Source organism: Anolis sagrei, chromosome 1, assembly GCF_037176765.1.
Source record: "Anolis sagrei isolate rAnoSag1 chromosome 1, rAnoSag1.mat, whole genome shotgun sequence".
Taxonomy (NCBI): domain Eukaryota; kingdom Metazoa; phylum Chordata; class Lepidosauria; order Squamata; family Dactyloidae; genus Anolis; species Anolis sagrei.
The window spans coordinates 339,655,941-339,682,658 of record NC_090021.1 but is presented as its reverse complement, the minus strand read 5'-3'; the positions used below and the strand labels follow the sequence as shown (position 1 = coordinate 339,682,658).

Here is a 26,718-nt window from a genome sequence, read left to right as displayed (position 1 = left end):
ACAGAGAGTTTCATCTATGCTGATGATCGTGCCATCACCGCTCAAGCAGGGAACTTTGAGATGGTTGAACAGAAGCACTCCGAAGTTCTAGGTGCTCTTACTGCCTATTACAGGGAAAACCAGCTGATCCCTAATCTATCTAAAACACAGAGATGCGCCTTTCACCTTAAGAACAGACAAGCATCCCGAGCTCTGAGGATTTCCTGGGAGGAATCCCACTGGAGCATTGCAGCACACCCAAATACCTGGGGGTCACTCTGGACCGTGCTCTGACCTACAAGAAACACTGCCTGAACATCAAACAAAAAGTGGGTGCTAGAAACAACATCATACGAAAGCTGACTGGCACAACCTGGGGATCACAACCAGATACAGTGAAGACATCTGCCCTTGCGCTGTGCTACTCTGCTGCTGAGTATGCATGCCCAGTGTGGAACACATCTTACCACACTAAAACAGTGGTTGTGGCTCTTGATTAGACATGCTGCATTATCACGGGGTGCCTGCGCCCTACACCACTGGAGAAATTACACTGCTTAGCCAGTATTGCACCACCTGACATCCGCCGGGAAGTAGCAGCCAATAGTGAAAGGACCAAGGCAGAGACATCTCCAGCTCATCCCTTGTTTGGGTATCAGCCAGCACGTCAACGACTTAAATCAAGAAATAGTTTTCTAAGATCTACAGAGACACTCGCTGGAACACCTCAGCAGGCGAGAGTCCAAAAGTGGCAGGCTCAAACCCAGAACCTCAATCAGTGGCTGATACCAAATGGGAGACTCCCCCCTGGGCACACAGAAAACTGGGCAACTTGGAAGGCGCTGAACAGACTGCGCTCTGGCACCACGGGATACAGAGCCAACCTCGAGAAATGGGGCCACAAAGTGGAGTCCACGACATGCGAGTGCGGAGAAGAGCAAACCACTAACCACCTGCTGCAATGCAACCTGAGCCCTGCCACATGCACAAGGGAGGACCTTCTTGCGGCAACACCAGAGGCACTCCAAGTGGCCAGATACTGGTCAAAGGACATTTAATCAACTCTCAAGCTTGCAAACTTTGTGTTTTGTCTGTTTGTTTGTTTGCTTTGTTAAAAATGTAATACAACTGTCTGGTTGCTCCTGACACGATAAATAAATAAAGTCTGCGATTTTTTTGCCTTGCAGGCTATGCCGATTCCACCGGCCATCCGAGCGAGAACGGGTTCACGACGGACATCCTCTGCGTTTACAACTGGGTCAAAGCACGGAGCGGGAACAGCACCGTCATCTTCTGGGGTCACTCCCTCGGCACGGGGTGCGTTTGGCTTTGGAGCTTTAGTGCAGGCATGGGCAAACTTGGGCCCTCCCTCCAGGTGTTTTGGACTTCAACTCCCACAATTCCTAACAGCCGGTAGGCTGTTAGGAATTGTGGGAGTTGGAGTCCAAAACACCTGGAGGGAGGGCCCAAGTTTGCCCATGCCTGGTCTAAATGGTATTTGTTGATAGGCTGACTGGTTTCTTCACAAACTGCATTTTACTACTGGTAGGAGAATCTAACCTCCCTATTTCTGATTTCCTTGCAGAATTGCGACCAACACGGCAAAGAAGCTGCAAGAAATAGGTAATTGCAAATAAGAGCGGGAAGGGAAGGGTCCAACTTTCGAGGGGAGCTTGGGAGAGTGACTTTTGCAAGAGGATTTTAGGAGATATTGTCAAATAAAGTAACTTTCCCAATCTCTGCAAAGAGGATGGGGAGGATCTGTGTCTTCCCTGCCAGTGTGGTCATCTTGGCTGGAGGATTCTGGGCATTGTGGTCACACAAAGTAACTTTTCCAACTTCTTGGAAGGCCTTTTCCATCTTCTGCAAAAGGCCTTCCAAGAAAATCATAGAATCATAGAATCAAAGAGTTGGAAGAGACCTCCTGGGCCATCCAGTCCAACCCCATTCTGCCAAGAAGCAGGAATATTGCATTCAAATCACCCCTGAGAAATGGCCATCCAGCCTCTGCTTAAAAGCTTCCAAAGAAGGAGCCTCCACCACACTCCGGGGCAGAGAGTTCCACTGCTGAACAGCTCTCACAGGAAGTTCTTCCTCATGTTCAGATGGAATCTCTTTTCTTGTAGTTTGAAGCCATTGTTCCATTGCATCCTAGTCTCCAAGGAAGCAGAAAACAAGCTTGCTCCCTCCTCCCTGTGGCTTCATATCTCCTCTCATCCTTCTCTTCTTCAGGCTAAACATGCCCAGTTCCCTAAGCCGCTCCTCATGGGGCTTGTTCTCCAGACCCTTGATCATTTTAGACACCCTCCTCTGGACACATTCCAGCTTGTCAAATGTTTCTTGAGGCTGAAGAGAGGGGGCCAGGAAGACAGTTCCACCTTGTCTCCCGTGCTGTGGGATTTTGGGATTTTGGCCTGCATCAATAGGAGCATAGTGTCTAGATCTAGGGAAGTCATGCTCCCCATGCTCTATTCTGCTCTGGTTAGACCACACCTGGAATATTGTGTCCAATTCTGGGCACCACAATTCAAGAGAGATGTTGACAAGCTGGAATGTGTCCAGAGGAGGGTGACTAGAATGATCAAGGGTCTGGACAACAAGCCCTATGAGGAGCGGCTTAAGGAGCTGGGCATGTTTAGCCTGAAGAAGAGAAGGCTGAGAGGAGATATGATAGCCATGTATAAATATGTGAGAGGAAGCCACAGGGAGGAGGGAGCAAGCTTGTTTTCTGCTTCCTTGGAGACGAGGACGCAATGGAACAATGGCTTCAAACTACAAGAAAGGAGATTCCACCTGAACATGAGGAAGAACTTCCTGACTGTGAGAGCCGTTCAGCAGTGGAACTCTCTGCCCCGGAGTGTGGTGGAGGCTCCTTCTTTGGAAGCTTTTAAACAGAGGCTGGATGGCCATCTGTCAGGGGTGATTTGAATGCAATATTCCTGCTTCTTGGCAGAATGGGGTTGGACTGGATGGCCCATGAGGTCTCTTCCAACTCTTGGATTCTATGATTCTATGATTACAACCATATATATACATACACACAAACACAAATATATACACATATAATTTATTTATTTATTTATTTAGCAGTGTTGTATACCGGTCTTCTCACCTCCGTTCGAGGGACTCAGGCTGGTTTCCAACATCAATATTACAGACAGTCATTAAAAATCATATTCTAAATCATCACACTAAAACATTAAAATAGCAAAATACAATCATATAATTACAGTGGTCAGTCGTCATCATAAATCATTATTCGTCGTCGTCCATCCATATCACAGGATCATGGCTCATTTGTCGAATACCAATCGCCATAGCCAAGTTTTCACTTGTTTCCTGAACGTTAAGATAGAAGGGGCAGTTCTGATCTCCAGTGGAAGGGAGTTCCAAAGTCGAGGGGCCACCACCGAGAAGGCCCTGTCTCTCGTCCCCACCAGCCGCGCCTGTGAGGCCGGTGGGATTGAGAGCAGGGCCCCTCCAGACGATCTTAGCAATCTTGATGGTTTGTAGCAGAGGATATGTTCGGACAGGTAAATTGGGCCGGAGTCGTTTAGGGCTTTATAGGTTAAGACCAGCACTTTGAATTGTGCTCGGAAGCTGACTGGCAGCCAGTGGAGCTGGCGCAACAGAGGAGTAGTATGCTCCCTGTACCCCGCTCCCGTTAGTAGTCTGGCTGCCGCACGTTGGACTAATTGAAGCTTTCGGGCAGTCTTCAAAGGCAACCCCACGTAGAGAGCGTTGCAGTAATCTAAACGGGATGTAACCAAAGCGTGGACCACCGTGACCAAGTCAGACTTCCCAAGGTACGGGCGCAGCTGGCGCACAAGTTTTAATTGTGCAAAAGCTCCCCTGACCACTGCCGAGACCTGGGTTTCCAGGCTCAGTGATGAGTCCAGGATCACTCCCAAACTGTGAACCTGCGCCTTCAGGGGGAGTGTGACCCCGTCCAGCACAGGCTGTAACCCTATGCCCTGTTTGGCCTTTCGACTGACCAGGAGTACCTCTGTCTTGTCTGGATTTAGTTTCAATCTGTTGTCCCTCATCCAGTCCATCACAGCGGCCAAGCACCGGTTCAGGACCTGAACAGCCTCCTTAGTAGCCGGTGGGAAGGACAGAGTTGGACATCATCTGCGTAGAGATGACACCGCACCCCGAAACTCCGGATGATCTCTCCCAATGGCTTCATGTATATGTTGAACAACATAGGAGTCAGTATTGAACCGTGCGGGACTCCACAGTACAATGTCCGTGGGGTCGAGCAGGAGTCCCCTAGCGACACCTTCTGGGATGGAGCCCCCAGTGGCATAGTGGGTTAAACCCCTGTGCCGGCAGGACTGAAGACCGACAGGTCGCAGGTTCGAATCCAGGGAGAGGCAGATGAGCTCCCTCTATCAGCTCCAGCTCCTCATGCGGGGACATGAGAGAAGCCTCCCACAAGGATGATAAAAGCATCAAATCATCCAGGCGTCCCCTGGGCAACGTCCTTGCAGACGGCCAATTCTCTCACACCAGAAGCGACTTGCAGTTTCTCAAGTCGCTCCTAACACGACCAAAAAAAAAAAAAAACCCGTGATTGCCCCACGAGAAAGGACTGGAGCCACTGCAAAGCAGTCCCCCCAAGACCCATTCCCGCGAGGCGTCCCAGAAGGATACCGTGGTCGACGGTATCGAAGGCCAATGAGAGGTCCAGCAGAACCAACAGGCACACACTCCCCCTGTCCATGCATATACACACACAACACACATAAACACAGACTGGGCCACAGCAATGTGTGGCAGGGGGCAGCTAATTAATATAATATAATATAATATAATATAATATAATATAATATAATATAAATCAATAATAAATCAATAGGCTTCATGTCACCCAGTGCAGTAACTCATAGAATAGCCCCATGTCTTTCCTCCCACATAATTTGGCAATGAAAATACCAGTTGTCAAATACCTGTATCCCCCTTTGATTCTCCTGCATCCTGAAATTGTGCAGATGTATTAACACAGAGAGAGAGAGACACCACACCTGATTTTTTTACTCCTAATGCTGACCTAGGACAGCATGACCCAGTCTACAAAAGAGCAGAGAAATGTCAGAGAATCCAAATTGTATGCTTAGCCAATTTAGCAGTAGGAAATGTGTCTCTCAGTAATATGAATAGCAAATTCAGTGGACTGATGTGAGTTTTTTGGGCTGTGTGGTCATGTTCCAGTAGTATTGTCTCCTGATGTTTCGCCTGCATCTGTGGTAAGCATACTCAGAGTTTTCTGTTCACAGTGGAGCAGGTGGATTATATACACCCGTGGAATGTCCAGGATGAATGTTGTGATTGTTGTTCATTCGTTCAGTCGTCTCCGACTCTTCGTGACCTTATGGACCAGCCCACGCCAGAGCTCCCTGTCAGCTGTCACCACCCCCAACTCCTTCAAGGTCAGTCCAGTCACTTCAAGGATGCCATCCATCCATCTTGCCCTTGGTCGGCCCCTCTTCCTTTTGCCTTCCACTTTCCCCAGCAGAATTGTCTTCTCTAGGCTTTGCTGTCTCCTCATGATGTGGCCAAAGGACTTCAACTTGTTGTGATTAGCAAGCTTGAATTAGCCTTTATTGATTATTTGTTTCTTTACGGCATTTCTACCCTGCCTTTCTCTACCCTGGAGATAACCATGAATTTTGCAAAGTCAATCAGTGAGGGTATCTGCACAGAGGTCGCCTGTCCTTTGTTTCCTGGAGGCACCCCCTGTTTAGGGGATGTTAACTGGCACTTAATTGTTGCTGTCTGGAGTTCTCCTGTTTCTGAGTGGTGTTTTTAGACTGCAATGCCCATTGGCCTAAGGACCACAACTAGTGATGACACATGGTGGATGCTATACTATGAAGCCTGTGTGTCTCCTCCTCTTGGTTAGAAGGAAAAGGAAAGACGCCAAAGCGACGAGTTGCAAAGCTCTTGGGAAATCAGGGATGAATAGATTGAATGGGATTCAAGATAAGTGTGAGAATTGCACCCAGAATATAATTTCCAAAATATAATTCACATCCAAAATATAATTCGTACCCAAAATATAATTTGCACCCAAAATATGATTTGCACCCAAAATATGATTTGCCAAAGCGACGAGTTGCAAAGCTCTCAGGAAATCAGGGATGAATAGATTGAATGGGATTCAAGAGAAGTATGAGAATTGCACCCACAATATAATTTCCAAAATATAATTTGCACCCAAAATGTAATTTCCAAAATATAATTTACACCTAAAATGTAATTTGCAACCAAACATAATTTACCAAAGCGAAGAGTTGCAAAGATCTCAGGAAATCAGTGATTATTTAATAGATTGAATGGAATTCAAGATAAGTGTGAGGATTGCACCCAAAATATGATTTGCACCCAAAATATAATTTGCCAAAGCAAAGAGTTGCAGAGCTCTCAGGAAATCAGGGATGAATAGATTGAATGGGATTCAAGATAGGTGTGAGAATTGCACCCAAAATATAATTTGCCAAAGCGATGAGTTGCAAATATCTCAGGAAATCAGTGATTATTTAATAGATGGAATGGAATTCACGATAGGTGTGAGGATTTCACCCAAAATATAATTTCCAAAATATCATTTGCACCCAAAATATAATTCATACCCAAAATATAATTTGCAACCAAAATATAATTTGCCAAAGCGATGAGTTGCAAAGATCTCAGAAAACCAGTGATTAATAGATTGAATGGGACAGGTGCGAGAATTGCACCCAAAATATAATTTCCAAAATATAATTTGTACTCAAAATATAATAAGCACCCAAAATATTATTTGCATCCAAAATATAATTAGCCAAGGTGACGAGTTGCAAAGATCTCAGGAAACCAGTGATTAATAGATTGAATGGGATTCAAGATAGATGTGAGAATTGCACCTAAATTATAATTTCCAAAATATCATTTGCACCCAAAATATAATTTGCCAAAGCGATGAGTTGCAAAGATCTCAGGAAATCAGGGATTATTTAATAGATGGGATGGAATTCACGATAGGTGTGAGGATTTCACCCAAAATATAATTTCCAAAATATCATTTGCACCCAAAATATAATTCACACCCAAAATATAATTTGCACCCAAAATATAATTTACCAAAGAGACGAGTTGCAAAGATCTCCGGAAATCAGTGATTATTTAATAGATTGAATGGGATTCAAGAAAGGTGTGAGTATTGCACCCAAAATATAATTTCCAAAAAATAATTTGCACCCAAAATATAATTTGTACGCAAAATATACTTTGCCAAAGTGACGAGTTGCAAAGATCTCAGGAAATCAGTGATTATTTAATAGTTTGAATGGGATTCAAGATAGGTGCAAAAATTGCACCCAAAAAATAATTTCCAAAATATAATTTGCAACCAAAATATAATTTGCCAAAGTGATGAGTTGCAAAGATCTCAGGAAATCAGGGATGAATAGATTGAATGGGATTCAAGATAGGTGAGAGAATTGCACCCAAAATATAATTTCCACAATATAATTTGCAACCAAAATATAATTTGCCAAAGCGACGAGTTGCAAATATCTCAGGAAATCAGTGATTAATAGATGGAATGGAATTCACGATAGGTGTGAGGATTGCACCCAAAATATAATTTCCAAAATATCATTTGCACCCAAAATATAATAAGCACCCAAAATATTATTTGCATCCAAAATATAATTTGCCAAGGTGACGAGTTGTAAAGATGTCAGGAAATCCGTGATTAATAGTTTGAATGGGATTCAAGATAAGTGTGAGGATTGCACCCAAAATATAATTTCCAAAATATAATTTGCAACCAAAATATAGTTTGCCAAAGCGACGAGTTGCAAAGATCTCAGGAAACCAGTGATTAATAGATTGAATGGGATTCAAGGCAAGTGTGATAATTGCACCCAAAATATAATTTGCAAAATATAATTTGCAACCAAAATATAATTTGCACCCAAAATATAATTTCCACAATATAATTTGCACCCAAAATATTATTTGCCAAAGCGACGAGTTGCAAAGATCTCAGGAAATCAGTGATTATTAAATAGATTGAATGGAATTCAAGATAGGTGTGATAATTGCACCCAAAATATAATTTGCAAAATATAATTTGCACCCAAAATATAGTTTGCCAAAGTGACGAGTTGCAAAGATTTCAGGAAACCAGTGATTAATAGATTGAATGGGATTCAAGATAGGTGTGAGAATTGCACACAAAATATAATTTGCACACAAAATATAATTTGCACACAAAATATAATTTCCACAATATAATTTGCACCCAAAATATAATTTGCACAATATAATTTGCACCCAAAATATAATTTCCACAATATAATTTGCACACAAAATATTATTTGCCAAAGCGACGAGTTGCAAAGATCTCAGGAAATCAGTCATTATTAAATAGATTGAATGGAATTCAAGATAGGTGTGATAATTGCACCCAAAATATAGTTTGCAAAATATAATTTGCATCCAAAATATAATTTGGCAAAGCGACGTGTTGCAAAGATGTTAGGAAATCAGTGATTAGGAAATCAGTGAATGGGATTCAAGATAGGTGTGAGAATTGCACCCGAAACAGAATTTGCAACAGAGGTCTGCTTTTGTGTTGTTTTTCATCTTGGCCTTAGGGCTCCAGTGACTTTCCCTTCCCTTTAATTGCAGATTGACTCAATGTAGTTCCACCTGCGACACCTTTGCTCGACCCGAGTGTCTTGTTTTGCAGGTTCTCCCTTGCTTTGCTTTTGGCTTTCGGCAGGGTGGGGATGGGTGCCCTCGGTCCAAAAGCATCAAGGATGAGATCTCAAAAGCCTTTTCCTGCAAGTTTAACCCTTTGTGCTTCCTTTCCCACCCCACAGATGGAGTTATCGTGGACGCCATTGTCTTGGAGGCTCCTTATACCAACATCAGAGACGCCGCAGCCAATATTCCCTTTACCAAAGTAAGTCTTTGCTGGGCTGAATGGCCAAGAGTTGGAGCAATGGCTCTGGAGCAGGCCTGGGCCAACTTGGGCCCTCCAGGTGTTTTGGACTACAACTCCCACAATTCCTAACAGCCTACCGGCTGTTAGGAATTGTGGGAGTTGCAGTCCAAAACACCTGGAGGGCCCAAGTTGGCCCAGGCCTGCTCTGCACCTCCTGTTTTGTTGTGTTTGGAAAGAGAAAAAGCGGTGAATGAATAAACATTGTGAGAATAGGTTGCTGTGAGTTTTCTGGGCTGTATAGCCATGTTCCAGAAGCATTCTCTCCTGACGTTTCGCCCGCATCTATGGCCGAACTCTTTTTCTGTTTGAGGCAAATGTGACTGTTGCAATTGGCAAGACTTATTAGAATTGAATAGCCTCGCATCTTCAAAGCCTGGCTGCTTCCTGCCTGAAGGGAAGCCTTAGCATTGAATAGTCTTGCAGCTTCAAAACCTGGTTGCTTTCTGCCTGAAAGGAAGTCTTAGCATTGAATACCCTTGCATCTTCAAAGCCTGGCTGCTTCCTGCCCAAGGGGAATTATTCTTAGCATTGAATAGCCTTGCAGCTTCAAAACCTGGTTGCTTCCGGCCCAAGGGGAATTATTCTTAGCATTGATTAGCCTTGCAGCTTCAAAGCCTGGTTGCTTCCTGCCTGGGAGAATCCTTAGCATTGCATCTTCAAATCCTGGCTGCTCCTTTCCTTGGGGGGGGGGGATTATTAGCATTGAATGGCCTTGCAGTTTCAAAGCCTGGCTGCTTCCTGTCTGGGGGAATCCTTAGCATTGAATAACCTTGCAGCTTCAAAGCCTGGCTGGTTCCTGCCTGAGGGGAATCCTTAGCATTGAATAGCCTTGCATCTTCAAAACCTGGCTGCTTCCTGCCTGGGGGAATCCTTAGCATTGAATAGCCTTGCATCTTCAAAGTCTGGCTGCTTCCTGCCTGGCGGAATCCTTAGCATTGAATAACCTTGCAGCTTCAAAGCCTGGCTGCTTCCTGCCTGAGGGGAATCCCTAGCATTGAATAACCTTGCAGCTTCAAAGCCTGGCTGCTTCCTGCCTGAGGGGAATACCTAGCATTGAATAGCCTTGCAGCTTCAAAGCCTGTCTGCTTCCTGCCTGAGGGGAATCCCTAGCATTGAATAACCTTGCAGCTTCAAAGCCTGGCTGGTTCCTGCCTGAGGGGAATCCCTAGCATTGAATAGCCTTGCAGCTTCAAAGCCTGGCTGCTTCCTGCCTGAGGGGAATCCCTAGCATTGAATAACCTTGCAGCTTCAAAGCCTGGCTGGTTCCTGCCTGAGGGGAATCCTTAGCATTGAATAGCCTTGCAGCTTCAAAGCCTGGCTGCTTCCTGCCCAAGGGGAATTATTCTTAGCATTGATTAGCCTTGCAGCTTCAAAGCCTGGTTGCTTCCTGCCTGGGGGAATCCTTAGCATTGCATCTTCAAATCCTGGCTGCTCCTTTCCTGGGGGGGAATTCTTAGCATTGAATGGCCTTGCAGTTACAAAGCCTGGCTGCTTCCTGTCTGGGGGAATCCTTAGCATTGAATAACCTTGCAGCTTCAAAGCCTGGCTGGTTCCTGCCTGAGGGGAATCCTTAGCATTGAATAGCCTTGCATCTTCAAAGCCTGGCTGCTTCCTGCCTGGGGGAATCCTTAGCATTGAATAGCCTTGCATCTTCAAAGTCTGGCTGCTTCCTGCCTGGCGGAATCCTTAGCATTGAATAACCTTGCAGCTTCAAAGCCTGGCTGCTTCCTGCCTGAGGGGAATCCCTAGCATTGAATAACCTTGCAGCTTCAAAGCCTGGCTGCTTCCTGCCTGAGGGGAATACCTAGCATTGAATAGCCTTGCAGCTTCAAAGCCTGTCTGCTTCCTGCCTGAGGGGAATCATTCTTAGCATTGAATAGCCTTGCAGCTTCAAAGCCTGGTTGCTTCCTGCCTGGGGCAATCCTTAGCATTGAATAGCCTTGCATTTTCAAAGCCTGGCCGCTTCCTGCCTGGGGGAATCCTTAGCATTGAATAACCTTGCAGCTTCAAAGCCTGTCTGCTTCCTGCATGAAGGGAAGCCATAGCATTGTATAAACTTGCAGCCCCAAAGCCTGGCTGCTTCTTACCTGGGGGATTCCTTAGCACTGAATAACCTTGCAGCTTCAAAGCCTGGCTGCTTCCTGCCTGAAGGGAAGCCTTAGCATTGAATAGCCTTGCAGCTTCAAAGCCTGGCTGCTTCATGCCAGAGGGGAATCCTTAGCATTGAATAACCTTGCAGCTTCAAAGCCTGGCTGCTTCATGCCTGAGGGGAATACTTAGCATTGAATAACCTTGCAGCTTCAAAGCCTGGCTGTTTCCTGCCCGAGGGGAATTATTCTTAGCATTGAATAGCCTTGCATCTTCAAAGCCTGGCTGTTTCCTGCCCGAGGGGAATTATTCTTAGCATTGAATAGCTTAGCATCTTCAAAGCCTGGCAGAGCACCCATAGATGTGGGTGAAACATCAGGAGACAATGCTTCTGGAAAATGGCCTGACAGCCTGAAAAACTCACAGCAGCCCTGTGATGTTTCCCATCTTTCCTTTCTTTTTCCCCCTTTTAAAATAGTTCGTTTGAGTTACTTTTTTCTCTTTTTTTTGAAAATAAAATAAATATTTATTTGCACAAAACAAAACAAATAAACTTGCACCTTTTTGGGATTGCAACTTCCACAATCCTCTAGGCAGGCTGGTTGGTGGTCATGCATGTTGAGGGATTCAAAAGCACCCCAAAAGGTTCTGTTCCGTTGCCACCCATTCAGAAGTGACTCTCTGTGGAAAAGGGTTATCATCAAAGCTATTGTATGTGAAGCCACAATCCTTTCGCCATTTCTATTGCAAAGGACAATGCAGGGGGCTGGAAAAGTATGCCTGCAATGGCTCTTTGGAGTTTCCATCAGTGGAAAACCGTCAGTTTCGTGCCTTCCATGACATTTTTTCCCCTTTCTTTCCCAACAGATCTACCGCAAGTTTCCTGGTTTTAAATATTTTGTCTTGGACACAATGGCCCGAGCTGACATGTACTTTGAAAATGATAAAAAGTAAGCTCTTGTTTGCCTGCCCTCCTTCCTGCCTATCTGTCCGTGTTTGTACCTACCTATCTCTTTTCTATCTAGCTAGCCAGTCATCCAATTATCTATCTATCTATCTATCTGTCTGCCTCTCTATCATTCTTCTCTCCCTACATCCATCTATCTATTTCTATCTATTTGTCCATTCATCCATCCATTGATCTAACTATCCATCCGTCTGTCTGTCCATCCATCTATCCATTTATCCATCCATCTATTGATCTGTCTGTCCATCCATCTGTCCATCCATCCATCCATCCTTCCATCCATCCATCCATCTATTTATCCTGCCATCCATCCATGATCTATCTATTTATTTATTTATTTATTTGCTTCATTTTTATACCGCATTTTTCAGCCCTTAACAGGCGACTCAATGCGGTTGAGTCGCCTATTGATCCATCTGTCTGTCCATCCGACCATCCATCCATCCATCTATCCATCCATCTCTTTATCTATCTATCCATCCATCCATTTATCTAATAAATAGATAGATGGATGGATTGGTGGATGGATGGATAGAAAGATAGATGGAAGGAAGGAAGGATGGATAGACAGATGGATGGATGGATGGATGGATGGATAAGTAGTTGCATGGATGGATGTATAGATGGATAGTTAGAACAATGGATGGATGGATGGATGGATGGATGGATGGATAAGTAGTTGCATGGATGGATGTATAGATGGATAGTTAGAACAATGGATAGATGGATGGACAGACAAATTGATGAATAGATGCATGGATGAATGGATGGACAGACAGATGGATAGATGGATAGTTAAATGGATGGATGGATAGATAAATAGATAGAGGGATGGATGGATTGATGGATGGGTGGAAAAATGGATGGATGGATAGAAGGACAGCTGGATGGATGAACGGACAGATGGATGGATGGATAGATGGACAGTTAGATCAATCAATAGATGGATAGATGGATGGATGGACAGACGGGTGGATAGATGGATAGTTAAATCAATGGATGGATAGATAGATAAATAAATAGATAAATGGATGGAATGAGGGATAGAAAGATGGATGGATGGATGGATGGATGGATGGATGGACAGACTGACAGATAGATGGGTAGTTAGATCAATGGATGTGGTTGATTTTATTTTGTCGTATTTTATTTTATTATGTGTGTCTTAATCTATTTTTGGGCTTATCCCCTTGTAAGCCCAAAAAATAGATTAAGACACACATAAGTGTGTCTTGTAAGTTTATACGCCGCCACCATCTCCCCGAGTCCCTTCGGGGAGATGGTGGCGGGGTATAAACATAAAGTTATTATTATAATACAGGGTTAGTCAAAATGAATAGGCCAATTCGGGTACAATTAATATTCTTATTGGCCTATTCATTTTGACTAACCCTGTATTATTATATTTGGATAAATAGATAGATGGACAGATGGACAGATGGATAGTTAGATCAAAAAGGTGGGGTGGCAGAGGATGACTCAGGACCGTCCCTGTAAAATAGGGAATGAAAATGCATGTAAACACACAATCCTTCAGGAAAGGGAAGTGCCAGTGTTTTGCCTTGCACCGTTTCACTGAGACTGCGTTTGTGCTGGAACCAGAGCAGTTTGTTTTTCAGAGCGCTATTGATGGCAACTTGATGGTGTGGTCAGCTATGAAATGCACACTTGCCCTATTGTTCTCTTTGTCCGGCAGACTTTAAAAAATATTTTGTTTTGGCTGTGGGAATATCATCCTTTATTTTTTCCACCATGCCAGTACATTGGTCTTAATTTCTTTATCTGATAATTTATCTTGTCTGATAATTGAGCCAGAGTCCCGTACTCTTTTTATTTTATTTATCCCCTTCACTATATTCTGTATTGTTTGATTCATGAGTGGGCCTTCGTTCTGCCATTTGTTTTGTATTGTGTGCAAGCTTCCCCTCAGAACTCACAGAACTTTCAGAACTTTCGAAATTTCGTTATAAATGGCAGTTCCTAATAGGTTCTGTCATAAAAATCATCAATAACGAAATAATAATGAAATTTTGAAAGTTGTGTTAGAGTTCTGAAATTTTCACCACCAGAACTTTAGCAAGACTGTAGAAGCAAAGCACCAGCGCCCCCTAGTTTTCACCACCAGAACTTTAGTTTTGTAAGTACTTTAGAACCATTTAGAACAGTGTTTCTCAACCTGGGGGTCGGGACCCCTCTGGGGGTCACGAGGGGGTGTCAGAGGAGTCGCCAAAGACCATCAGAAAACATAGTATATTCTATGTATTGTCGAAGGCTTTCATGGCCGGAATCACTCAGTTCTTGTGGGTTTTTTCGGGCTATATGGCCATGTTCTAGAGGCATTTCTCCTGACGTTTCGCCTGCATCTATGGCAAGCATCCTCAGAGGTAGAGGTCTGTTGGAATTCTAATTCTAATTCCAAGAGACCTCTACCTCTGAGGATGCTTGCCATAGATGCAGGCGAAACGTCAGGAGAAATGCCTCTAGAACATGGCCATATAGCCCGAAAAAACCCACAAGAACTGAGATAGTATATTCTGTTGGTCATGGGGGTTCTGTGTGGGAAGTTTGGTCCAATTCTATTGTTGGTGGGGTTCAGAATGCTATTTAATTGTGGGTGAACTATAAATCCCAACAACTACAACTCCCAAATGGCAAGGTCTATTTTCTCCAAACTCTACCAATGTTCATATTTTGGCATATTGAGTATTTGTGCCGAGTTCGACCTAGATACATCATTGTTTGCGTCCACGGTGCTCTCTGGATGTAGGTGAACTACAACTCCAAAAACGCAAGGTCACTGTTCACCAGACCCTCCCAGTATTTTCTCTTGGTCGTGGTAATTCTGTGTGCCAAGTTTGATTCAATTCCCTCATTGGTGGAGATCAGAAGGCTCTTTGATTTTAGGGGAACTATAAATCCCAGCAACCCCAACATTCTCAAATAACAAAATCAATCCACCCAACCCCCCCAGTATTCAAATTTGGGTGTATCAGGTATTTGTGCCAAATTTGGTCCAGTGAATGAAAATACATCCTGCCTATCAGATATTTAGATTATGATTTATAACAGGAGCGAAATTAAAATTATGATGTAGCAACGAAAATAACGTTATGTTTGGAGGTCACCACAACATGAGGAATGGTACTAAGGGATCGCGGCATTAGGAAGGTTGAAAACCACTGATTTAGAACCATGGATTGTACATGCCTAATGCGTATATATGTGTGTGTGTATTTGTGTATAAGTGTATATATGTGTGTTTGTGTGTATATGTGGTTTGCACATGTGTTGTATTTTTTGTTTTGTTTTTGGCTTTTTAAGTCTCTTCTGCTGTGCTTTTCAGTGTTTTTATGAGTGATGGTCACTCGTTGGCCTGATAGGTGTTTTGTGTCCAAATTTCGTGTCAATCCGTGCAGTGGTTTTTGAGTTATGTTAATCCCACGAAATAACATTACATTTTTATTTATATAGAAGACAGTAGATAGAATCACATTGTATGTCGGAGATGACTTTGAACAAACCCAAAATAGTCCCCATTTCCTTTTTTTTTAATCTCCCTCCAGTGTCAAAATCTTGTCCAGTCCTCTCTTGATCTTGCACTCGGAAGATGATAAAGTCATACCTGTGCAGTTGGGGAAAAAGGTAATCTCTAGAGGTATTTCGGTTTGTTTTCAAATGGCGTTTTCAAATTTTCACAAGTGAAAATATATGGCTGGTTGGTTGTCACCACCTGCTCACCATACATTTCACTTTGTGTTGTTTCCTGAAGCATGCTGCCATTCCTTCTTATGACTCTGGGATTTGTAGTTTGGTAAGGCACCAGAACTCTTTTTTTGGGTGGCAGAGGAGGCTAAAGCCCTTGTAGAACTGTAGCTCCCAGAATTCCATAATCTGAAGCCATAGCAGTTCAAGTGCTGCCAAACTGCATGAACACTACAGTATAGATCAGGCATGGGTAAACTTAGGCCCTCCTAAGTGTTTTTTGGACTCCAACTCTCACAATTCCTCATGTGCTGGATGGTAAATGTGAATAAGCAGAAGCTTTACCACAGTATTTAAGCCCAAGATATACCCCGCAGTATAATAAAATGTCACTCAGGCTCGTGTAACAGGGAACAGTATCTTTACATTAGTTCAAAAGTTCCAACAGGGTAGGAATACACACACACACACACACACACACACACATCAGTCTCTCTGAATTCAGAAAGAATAGAATATTCCTTTTAAATAGTCTTTAAAATAAGCCTCCTGCCTTAAAATGATCAGTGTTTAAGATAGTTGGCAGCCAGCAATCTCTTCTTCACTGTTGAAAAGTGAGAAATGGCAGTTAGAACCGTTGGTCTCAGCAGCAAGCCAGAGGCAGCAGCTAATCAGAATCCTGGCCCCTGGCACGCTCAGTCAATCAGCTGCTGGCACATGTCTCTCAAGTTAACCCACCATATCATGGTGTCCTTTTTCAAATCCTCACACCTCAGGGCCTGAAGCTGTTAGGAATAGTGAGAAATGGCAGTTAGAACCGTTGGTCACAGCAGCAAGCCAGAGGCAGCAGCCAATCAGAATGCTGGCCCCTGGCACGCTCAGTCAATCAGCTGCTGGCACATGTCTCTCAAGTTAACCCACCATATCATGGTGTCCTTTTTCATATCCTCATACCTCAGGGCCTGAAGCTGTTAGGAATAGTGAGAAATGGCAGTTAGAACCGTTGGTCTCAGCAGCAAGCCAGAGGCAGCAGCCAATCAGAATGCTGGCCCCTGGCACGCTCAGTCAATCAGCTGCTGGCACATGTCTCTCAAGTTAACCCACCATATCATGGTGTCCTTTTTCAAATCCTCACACCTCAGGGCCTGAAGCTGTTAGGAATAGTGAGAAATGGCAGTTAGAACCGTTGGTCTCAGCAGCAAGCCAGAGGCAGCAGCCAATCAGAATGCTGGCCCCTGGCACGCTCAGTCAATCAGCTGCTGGCACATGTCTCTCAAGTTAACCCACCATATCATGGTGTCCTTTTTCAAATCCTCACACCTCAGGGCCTGAAGCTGTTAGGAATAGTGAGAAATGGCAGTTAGAACCGTTGGTCACAGCAGCAAGCCAGAGGCAGCAGCCAATCAGAATGCTGGCCCCTGGCACGCTCAGTCAATCAGCTGCTGGCACATGTCTCTCAAGTTAACCCACCATATCATGGTGTCCTTTTTCATATCCTCACACCTCAGGGCCTGAAGCTGTTAGGAATAGTGAGAAATGGCAGTTAGAACCGTTGGTCTCAGCAGCAAGCCAGAGGCAGCAGCCAATCAGAATGTTGGCCCCTGGCACGCTCAGTCAATCAGCTGCTGGCACATGTCTCTCAAGTTAACCCACCATATCATGGTGTCCTTTTTCAAATCCTCACACCTCAGGGCCTGAAGCTGTTAGGAATAGTGAGAAATGGCAGTTAGAACCGTTGGTCTCAGCAGCAAGCCAGAGGCAGCAGCCAATTAGAATGCTGGCCCCTGGCACGCTCAGTCAATCAGCTGCTGGCACATGTCTCTCAAGTTAACCCACCATATCATGGTGTCCTTTTTCAAATCCTCACACCTCAGGGCCTGAAGCTGTTAGGAATAGTGAGAAATGGCAGTTAGAACCGTTGGTCTCAGCAGCAAGCCAGAGGCAGCAGCCAATCAGAATGCTGGCCCCTGGCACGCTCAGTCAATCAGCTGCTGGCACATGTCTCTCAAGTTAACCCACCATATCATGGTGTCCTTTTTCAAATCCTCACACCTCAGGGCCTGAAGCTGTTAGGAATAGTAAGAAATGGCAGTTAGAACCGTTGTCCTTTTTCAAATCCTCACACCTCAGGGCCTGAAGCTGTTAGGAATTGTGAGAAATGGCAGTTAGAACCATGCTCAGTCAATCAGCTGCTGACATATGTCTCTCGAGTTAACCCACCATATCATGTTGTCCTTTTTCAAATCCTCACACCTCAGGGCCTGAAGCTGTTAGGAATTGTGAGAAATGGCAGTTAGAATCGTTGGTCTCAGCAGCAAGCCAGAGGCAGCAGCCAATCAGAATCCTGGCCCCTGGCACGCTCAGTCAATCAGCTGCTGGCACATGTCTCTCGAGTTAACCCACCATATCATGGTGTCCTTTTTCAAATCCTCACACCTCAGGGCCTGAAGCTGTTAGGAATAGTGAGAAATGGCAGTTAGAACCGTTGGTCTCAGCAGCAAGCCAGAGGCAACAGCCAATCAGAATGCTGGCCCCTGGCACGCTCAGTCAATCAGCTGCTGGCACATGTCTCTCAAGTTAACCCACCATATCATGGTGTCCTTTTTCAAATCCTCACACCTCAGGGCCTGAAGCTGTTAGGAATAGTGAGAAATGGCAGTTAGAACCGTTGTCCTTTTTCAAATCCTCACACCTCAGGGCCTGAAGCTGTTAGGAATTGTGAGAAATGGCAGTTAGAACCATGCTCAGTCAATCAGCTGCTGACATATGTCTCTCGAGTTAACCCACCATATCATGGTGTCCTTTTTCAAATCCTCACACCTCAGGGCCTGAAGCTGTTAGGAATTGTGAGAAATAGCAGTTAGAACCGTTGGTCTCAGCAACAAGCCAGAGGCAGCAGCCTTTTTCAAATCCTCACACCTCAGGGCCTGAAGCTATTAGGAATTGTGGGAGTTGGAGTCCAAAACACCTGGAGGTCCAAAGTTGGACTATGCCTGATCTAGAGTCTGCTTGGGTGTTAGAAGTCTGACATTCAAAACAATCATGTTTTCTACACTCGTAGGTCTTTGAAATTGCTCACAACGCCTCCGAGAAGAAAGACCACGTCCAGTTTATTCCCTTCCCTGCCTCCATGGGCTTGGGCCACGACTACATTGCCGCCAACCCTGAACTTGCATCTATTCTCAAGTAAGTATGTCTAGAATAACTTTCCCACATTGGAAAAGAATATCCCACTTCTGACACCAAATTGTCAGAAATGACTTTTCAATCACTTTAAAGCATCAATTCTTTTTATTGCAATTTCCAGTGTGAGAGGGTAGGTCTGAACTTTGACAGAACTTTGACACGAAGAATGACATTGATCCTCATGCATCCAAAATGTATCATATCCTTTTCTCCCTCTTTGGAGAAGCACCTGTTAATCTTGACATTTGGGAGTTGTAGTTGCTGGGATTTATAGTTCACCTCTAACCATAGAACATTCTGAACTCCACCAAAGGTGGAATTGAACCGAACTTGGCACACAGAACTTCCATGACCAACAGAAAATATTGGAAGGGTCTGGTGGGCATTGACCTTGAGTTTGGGAGTTATAGTTCACCTACATCCAGAGAGCACTGTGGACTCAAACAAACCAAATTTGGCACACGCACTCAATACGCCCTAATATGAACACAGATGGGGTTTGGGGAAAATAGACCTTGACATTTGGGAGTTGTAGTCACTGGGATTCACAGTTCACCTACAATCGAAGGGCATTCTGAACCCCACCAACGACAGAATCAGGGCAAACGTCCCACCCAGAACCCCCATGACCAACAGAAAATACTTAAGGCCATCCAATCCAACTCATTTCACCAGGGGAAGAAAACATAATTAAAGTCCTCCTGACAAAGAGCCATCCAGCCATAGATATAGATATAGATATAGATATAGATATAGATATAGAGATATAGATTAGATAGATAGATAGATAGATAGATAGATAGATAGATAGATAGATAGATAGATAGTTGTAGTTGCTGGGATGTATAGTTCACCTACAATCAAATAGCATGATATAATTGAACCATCCGGGGAATACAGGACTCCCATGACTAATAGAAAACACTAGAAGGGTTTGGTAAGCATTGACCTTGAGTTTGGGAGTTGTAGTTCACCTACATCCAGAGACTACCATGGACTCAAACAATGATGGATCTGGACCAAACTTGGCACGGATATTCCATATGCCCAGACATAAACACAGATGGAGTTTGGGGAAAATAGACCTTGACATTTGGGAGTTGTAGTTACTGGGATTTATAGTTCACCTACAATCAAAGCATGTTCTGAACCCCACCAACAACAGAACTGGGGCAAACTTCCCACACAGAAACCCCATACTTAAGGCCATCCAATCCAACTCCCTTCACCAGGGCAAGAAAACGTAATCAAAGCCCTCCTGACAAAGAGCCATCCAGCCATAGATATAGATAGATACGATTCACACACACAAATATAGTATCATAGATTTGAAAGGGACCCCTGAAGAAAAACAATGACACTTTCTGATTACTTTATTTTCCATAAAGTAATCAGACTGGGCCACAGACTGGGCCACAGCAACGCATGGCAGGGGACAGCTAGTAACTCCATAATGCCAAAATGCATCCTTTTCCTAAGCACAATGCCAAGGATCAGATCTCTGTTTTCTGTAGAGCAGAACCTGACTCCCTGCACAAAATCCAAGACTCCAAAAGCGCACTTCTTCCTCTTTCGTTGAGAAAGAAGCCCCAAAGTGACCAGAATCATGCTTTCCCATAGCTTATCTGACACTCTCCGAATATACCATCTCTGTCCTTCCCATGGAGCAGAGAGGCGGGTGAACCAGACTCCTCAGGTCTGCCACACTTTGAGCATTATTAGACTGAATCTTTTATAGGAATATTCTGCTGATGTCGTCCCAAGGTTGTAAATGAATGATAGACGTCTTCCATCCTGGCTCTATCTCAGTTTCCTGGCCAGATGTTGATCTTCTTGATTGGTGTTGATCTTATGTTGACTTCTTTCTTAACATTGTAAACATAATAATAATAATAATAATAATAATAATAATAATACATTATTTGTACCCCGCTACCATTTCCCCAAGGGACTCGGTGCGGCTTACATGAGGCCAAGCCCACAACACATACAATAAAAGCAATAACAATAATCAATACAAAACAGTTAAAATAAACTCAAAACAGAAAATACACAATAAGCAATAACAATAACATATCACAACATACAGCATTTAAAAAACTATGGCCGGGCCAAATGTAATAATTCAAATTTAAAATCAAAAAGTGCTGGGCATGAACATTTCTGTTATCACTGTCCCAATCAGAGTTTACTTTTCAGCTCTTATTAGCAACTTTTAATTACAGTCCAGCAAGCAGGTGGTTAGTCATTGCAGGCCTGGGTATTTTAATGGTGTTTCCAAAATTATTAGCCTCATACATCCTTCCATTCATTCCCACACATCATATTAAATCCACATTTATAAAATCTGCACATTAAATTTTTGTGACACTATAGAATCCTGGGACTCCCAAAAGCGCAATTTTTCCTCTTCCCTTGAGAAAGAAGCCCCAAAGTGACCAGAATCGTGCTTTCCCATTGCATATATGACACTCTCCGAATACACCATCTCTCTCCTTCCCATGGAGCAGAGGCAGGTGGACCAGACTCCTCAGGTCTGCCACACTTTGAGCATTATTAAACTGAATCTTTTATAGGAATATTCTGCTGATGTCGTCCCAAGGTTGTAAATGAATGATAGACGTCTTCCATCCTGACTCCATCTCAGTTTCCTGGCCAGATGTTGACTCTTCTTGATTGATGGTGACAAACACAAGGCTTGTGTTGACTTCCTTTTTAACATAACACATGTTATAGACATTTCCTTAACTTGAAAGAACCATTATCACAGTTCTTATCAGAGTTTACTTTTCAGTTCTTATTAGCAACTTTTAATTACAGTCCAGCAACCAGGTAGTTAGTCATTGCAGGCCTTGGTCCTTTATTGGTGTTTCCAAAATTATTAACTCCATCCATACATTCTTCCATTCATTCCCACACACCATATTAAATTCACGTTTATTTCCTGGCTGGCTTTGGTGGAATCATATGATTGTATAACTAATGTTATTGTTTTTAATCAATTGTGTATTTTATGGTTTTATATTATTACTAGCCACTCCCTGCCACACGTTGCTGTGGCCCAGTCTGCGTATATGTGTTTTGTGTGTGTATATATGTGTATATGTGGTTTTGCGCATACGTTGTAATGTTTTTTGGGAGTTTTTTTGGCTTTTTAAGTCCCTTCTGCGGTGTTTTTCAGTGTTTTTATGAGTGATGGTCACTTGTTGGCTTGATAGGTGTCTTGTGTCCAAAATTAGTGTCCATTTGTCCAGTGCGGCATCGAATTGTTGCCAGTGTTAGCTGCTCTGAGTTGAGAAGGGCGGGGTAGAATGTGTTGTAAATAATCTATATCTATAAACTTCCTACTGGCATCCAACGGGGAAGCAAAACTCTAAAACCCCTACACAAAACTCCACCAAAATTGCCATGCCCCAAGGACAACCCACTAGGTACAAACTAATCCAGTCAGAAATCAAAACAACACAACCACACACAGAAAAAACGGCAAAACAACTGAGCATGAGCACTGGCGCAAAGGGGTGGGGAGAAGGGAGGGGGCAACTTTGAAGACACAATGATGGATCCGGACCAAAGCATTCAATACGCCCAAATATCCACACAGATGGAGCTTGAGGGAAATAGACCTTGACATTTGGGAGTTGTAGTCACTGGGATTCAGAGTTCACCAAGACTCAAAGAGCATCCTGAACCCCACCAACGACAGAATTGGGGCAAACATGCCACACTGAACCCCCATGACCAACAGAAGATACTCAAGTTTACACACAAGCATAAAGAAGGGGGAGGAAGGAGGGATGCCAGAGAGAGAAAGAGAGAGAAAGAGGGGAAAGGAAGGAGTGTGAGAGAGAGAAAGAGGGAAAGAGAGAGAGAAAGAGGGGAAATGAAGGAGTGTGAGAGAGAGAAAGAGGGAAAGAGAGAGAGAAAGAGGGGAAAGGAAGGAGTGTGAGAGAGAGAAAGAGGGAAAGAGAGAGAAAGAGGGGAAATGAAGGAGTGTGAGAGAGAGAAAGAGGGAAAGAGAGAGAAAGAGGGAAAGAGAGAGAGAAAGAGGGGAAATGAAGGAGTGTGAGAGAGAGAAAGAGGGAAAGAGAGAGAGAAAGAGGGGAAAGGAAGGAGTGTGAGAGAGAGAAAGAGGGAAAGAGAGAGAAAGAGGGGAAATGAAGGAGTGTGAGAGAGAGAAAGAGGGAAAGAGAGAGAGAAAGAGGGAAAGAGGGCGAGTGAAGGAAGGAAGAGAGGCCAGGCAGAGACTTCAAAACTCTTACTAAAGGCCACAGCAACGCGTGGCAGGGCACAGCTAGTAAATACATAAATAAATAAATGTGATGAAGTGGTAAAAGTGAGCCAAACAACTGGGGACATTGTGTAACAGCGTCTCTGACTAAACCAATTTGCTTTTTCTGCCCTAACAGAAACTTCCTCAAGAGCGTTAAGTGACACCCTCTTTGCCAAATCCGCTCACAACTTTGAGACCACGCATCACATCCTCGCACACCAGCAAGAAGACTTTCCATTCCAGAACTGCCACTGATATTATAATAATAATTATTATTCTAAATAAAAGAAACTACGACAACAAATGTGGGTTTCGTTTTATTTTTGTCATGCAGATTTTTTTTTCCAGGAATGTACGATCCTACATTGGAAGCAACTAGACGGTGTGCGATGAATGGGGCGGTAACAACACAGAGAGATGTTTTGGGGCTCTGCCAAAAATTGGGATGCTTTGCACAGATGCCACTACACGTGGACCAAGCCGGGAGCTGCTGAGCACACAAATGGCAATTTCCCGAAGAAACGTCGTAGCACCTGATAGGTAGACCGCACCTGTGATATACCGCAGGGTATATTGTTTAAAGCACATCGGTCAGGCTATTTGGAAAGATACAGGCAAGGTGGAGCTGGCTGTTAATCTAAACTCTCAACGGATTAATGACAGACACAATAACTTTTGCCCTGCTCTTATCTCTGGCTTCAAAGACAGCAAATGTTTGACTTCCCCACACCCGTCTCTTCCTCTCTAGGATCATGGAAACTGGTTTTGCAAAGAATGCACAGAGACTCCAAATGGGAAAAACTCTTGTGCCGCACCGAAACTAAATTTAAAATCTGCAAAGCATGCACTTGCCGCCCAGTCTGCATTTCTGCATTTCGCCCAAAGCCCCTCCCATTACACGCAATGTAAAGAAACAACAGGTAGCATCTACTACTGTTATTCACTAGGCGACGATGGGGATGTGCTTCCCATCCCTCTCCGGATTCACATGTGCAGCTTCCCCGTGGCGTCGTTGGCCAGCATCTCGTCGGCCACGTCCCGGGGCACATTGGGAGGCGGGATCCGCAGGTCGGAGGGCTCCACGCCCCAGATGTCCCGCGCGTACTCCTTGATGGTCCTATCGCTGGAGAACTTCCCCGAGGAAGCAATGTTCCGGATCACCATCTTGGTCCACTCCTTGGAGTTCTGCAAAGGAAACCACCTCTTAGAAATCCGACCCACATCAGGAGAAATGTCTGATTTCTATATACCAGGCATGGGTCAACTTGGGCCCTCCCTCCATATGTTTTGGACTACAGCTCCCACAACATGGGTATGCAGATGATCCCTTGATTGACTTAAGTGTCCGGTTCCAAGGGAACAAGGGCATGGGCCAACTTGAGCCCTCCCTCCAGGTGTTTTGGACTTCAACTCCCACAACATGGGTAGGCAGATGATCCCTTGATTGACTTAAGTGCCCGGTTCCAAGAGAACAAGGGTATGGACCAAATTGGGCCCTCCCTCCAGGTGTTTTGGACTTCAACTCCCACAACATGGGTATGCAGATGATCCCTTGATTGACTTAAGTGTCCAGTTCCAAGAGAACAAGGGTATGGACCAAATTGGGCCCTCCCTCTAGGTGTTTTGGACTTCAGCTCCCACAACGTGGGTATGCAGATGATCCCTTGATTGACTTAAGTGTCCGGTTCCAAGAGAACAAGGGCATGGGTCAACTTGGGCCATCCCTCCATATGTTTTGGACTTTAACTCCCAAACATGGGTATGCAGATGATCCCTTGATTGACTTAAGTGCCCGGTTCCAAGAGAACAAGGGCATGGGTCAACTTGGGCCATCCCTCCAGGTGTTTTGGACTTCAACTCCCACAACATGGCTATGCAGATGATCCCTTGATTGATTTAAGTGCCCGGTTCCAAGAGAACAAGGGCATGGGTCAACTTGGGCCATCCCTCCAGGTGTTTTGGACTTCAACTCCCACAACATGGCTATGCAGATGATCCCTTGATTGACTTAAGTGCCCTGTTCCAAGAGAACAAGGGCATGGGTCAACTTGGGCCATCCCTCCAGGTGTTTTGGACTTCAACTCCCACAACATGGGTATGCAGATGATCCCTTGATTGACTTAAGTGCCCGGTTCCAAGAGAACAAGGGCATGGGTCAACTTGGGCCATCCCTCCATATGTTTTGGACTTCAACTCCCACAACATGGCTATGCACATGATCCCTTGATTGACTTAAGTGCCCGGTTCCAAGAGAACAAGGGCATGGGTCAACTTGGGCCATCCCTCCATATGTTTTGGACTTCAACTCCCACAACATGGCTATGCAGATGATCCCTTGATTGACTTAAGTGCCCGGTTCCAAGAGAACAAGGGCATGGGTCAACTTGGGCCATCCCTCCAGGTGTTTTGGACTTCAACTCCACAACATGGGTATGCAGATGATCCCTTGATTGACTTAAGTGCCCGGTTCCAAGAGAACAAGGGCATGGGTCAACGTGGGCCATCCCTCCAGGTGTTTTGGACTTCAACTCCCACAACATGGCTATACAGATGATCCCTTGATTGATTTAAGTGCCCGGTTCCAAGAGAACAAGGGCATGGGTCAACTTGGGCCATCCCTCCAGGTGTTTTGGACTTCAACTCCCACAACATGGGTATGCAGATGATCCCTTGATTGACTTAAGTGCCCGGTTCCAAGAGAACAAGGGCATGGGTCAACTTGGGCCATCCCTCCATATGTTTTGGACTTCAACTCCCACAACATGGGTATGCAGATGATCCCTTGATTGACTTAAGTGCCCGGTTCCAAGAGAACAAGGGCATGGGTCAACGTGGGCCATCCCTCCAGGTGTTTTGGACTTCAACTCCCACAACCTGGCTATACAGATGATCCCTTGATTGACTTAAGTGCCCGGTTCCAAGAGAACAAGGGCATGGGTCAACTTGGGCCATCCCTCCAGGTGTTTTGGACTTCAACTCCCACAACATGGCTATGCAGATGATCCCTTGATTGATTTAAGTGCCCGGTTCCAAGAGAACAAGGGCATGGGTCAACTTGGGCCATCCCTCCAGGTGTTTTGGACTTCAACTCCCACAACATGGCTATGCAGATGATCCCTTGATTGACTTAAGTGCCCTGTTCCAAGAGAACAAGGGCATGGGTCAACTTGGGCCATCCCTCCAGGTGTTTTGGACTTCAACTCCCACAACATGGGTATGCAGATGATCCCTTGATTGACTTAAGTGCCCGGTTCCAAGAGAACAAGGGCATGGGTCAACTTGGGCCATCCCTCCATATGTTTTGGACTTCAACTCCCACAACGTGGGTATGCAGATGATCCCTTGATTGACTTAAGTGCCCGGTTCCAAGAGAACAAGGGCATGGGTCAACTTGGGCCATCCCTCCATATGTTTTGGACTTCAACTCCCACAACGTGGGTATGCAGATGATCCCTTGATTGACTTAAGTGCCCGGTTCCAAGAGAACAAGGACATGGACCAACTTGCCCCCCCCCCCCCCCC

General features: G+C 44.6%; 2 protein-coding genes across 3 annotated transcripts in view; one reads left to right on the top strand and one right to left on the bottom strand.

The window, feature by feature from the left end:
* ABHD12B (abhydrolase domain containing 12B) overlaps positions 1–23,500 on the top strand; it is a 73,579-nt gene extending 50,079 nt beyond the window's left edge. Inside the window, exons 7-13 of the mRNA XM_067463123.1 lie at positions 1,167–1,296; positions 1,565–1,602; positions 8,856–8,938; positions 11,936–12,018; positions 15,599–15,677; positions 18,799–18,923; positions 23,333–23,500. Of these exons, the coding sequence (XP_067319224.1) occupies positions 1,167–1,296; positions 1,565–1,602; positions 8,856–8,938; positions 11,936–12,018; positions 15,599–15,677; positions 18,799–18,923; positions 23,333–23,357 (563 nt within the window). The 3' untranslated portion in view covers positions 23,358–23,500. The remainder of the gene's footprint in view (positions 1–1,166; positions 1,297–1,564; positions 1,603–8,855; positions 8,939–11,935; positions 12,019–15,598; positions 15,678–18,798; positions 18,924–23,332) is intronic.
* PYGL (glycogen phosphorylase L) overlaps positions 23,501–26,718 on the bottom strand; it is an 89,360-nt gene continuing 86,142 nt past the window's right edge. For both annotated transcript variants that reach the window (XM_060753120.2, XM_067463122.1), the window contains one exon: positions 23,501–24,381. In XM_060753120.2, the coding sequence (XP_060609103.1) occupies positions 24,181–24,381 (201 nt within the window). In that variant the 3' untranslated portion in view covers positions 23,501–24,180. The remainder of the gene's footprint in view (positions 24,382–26,718) is intronic.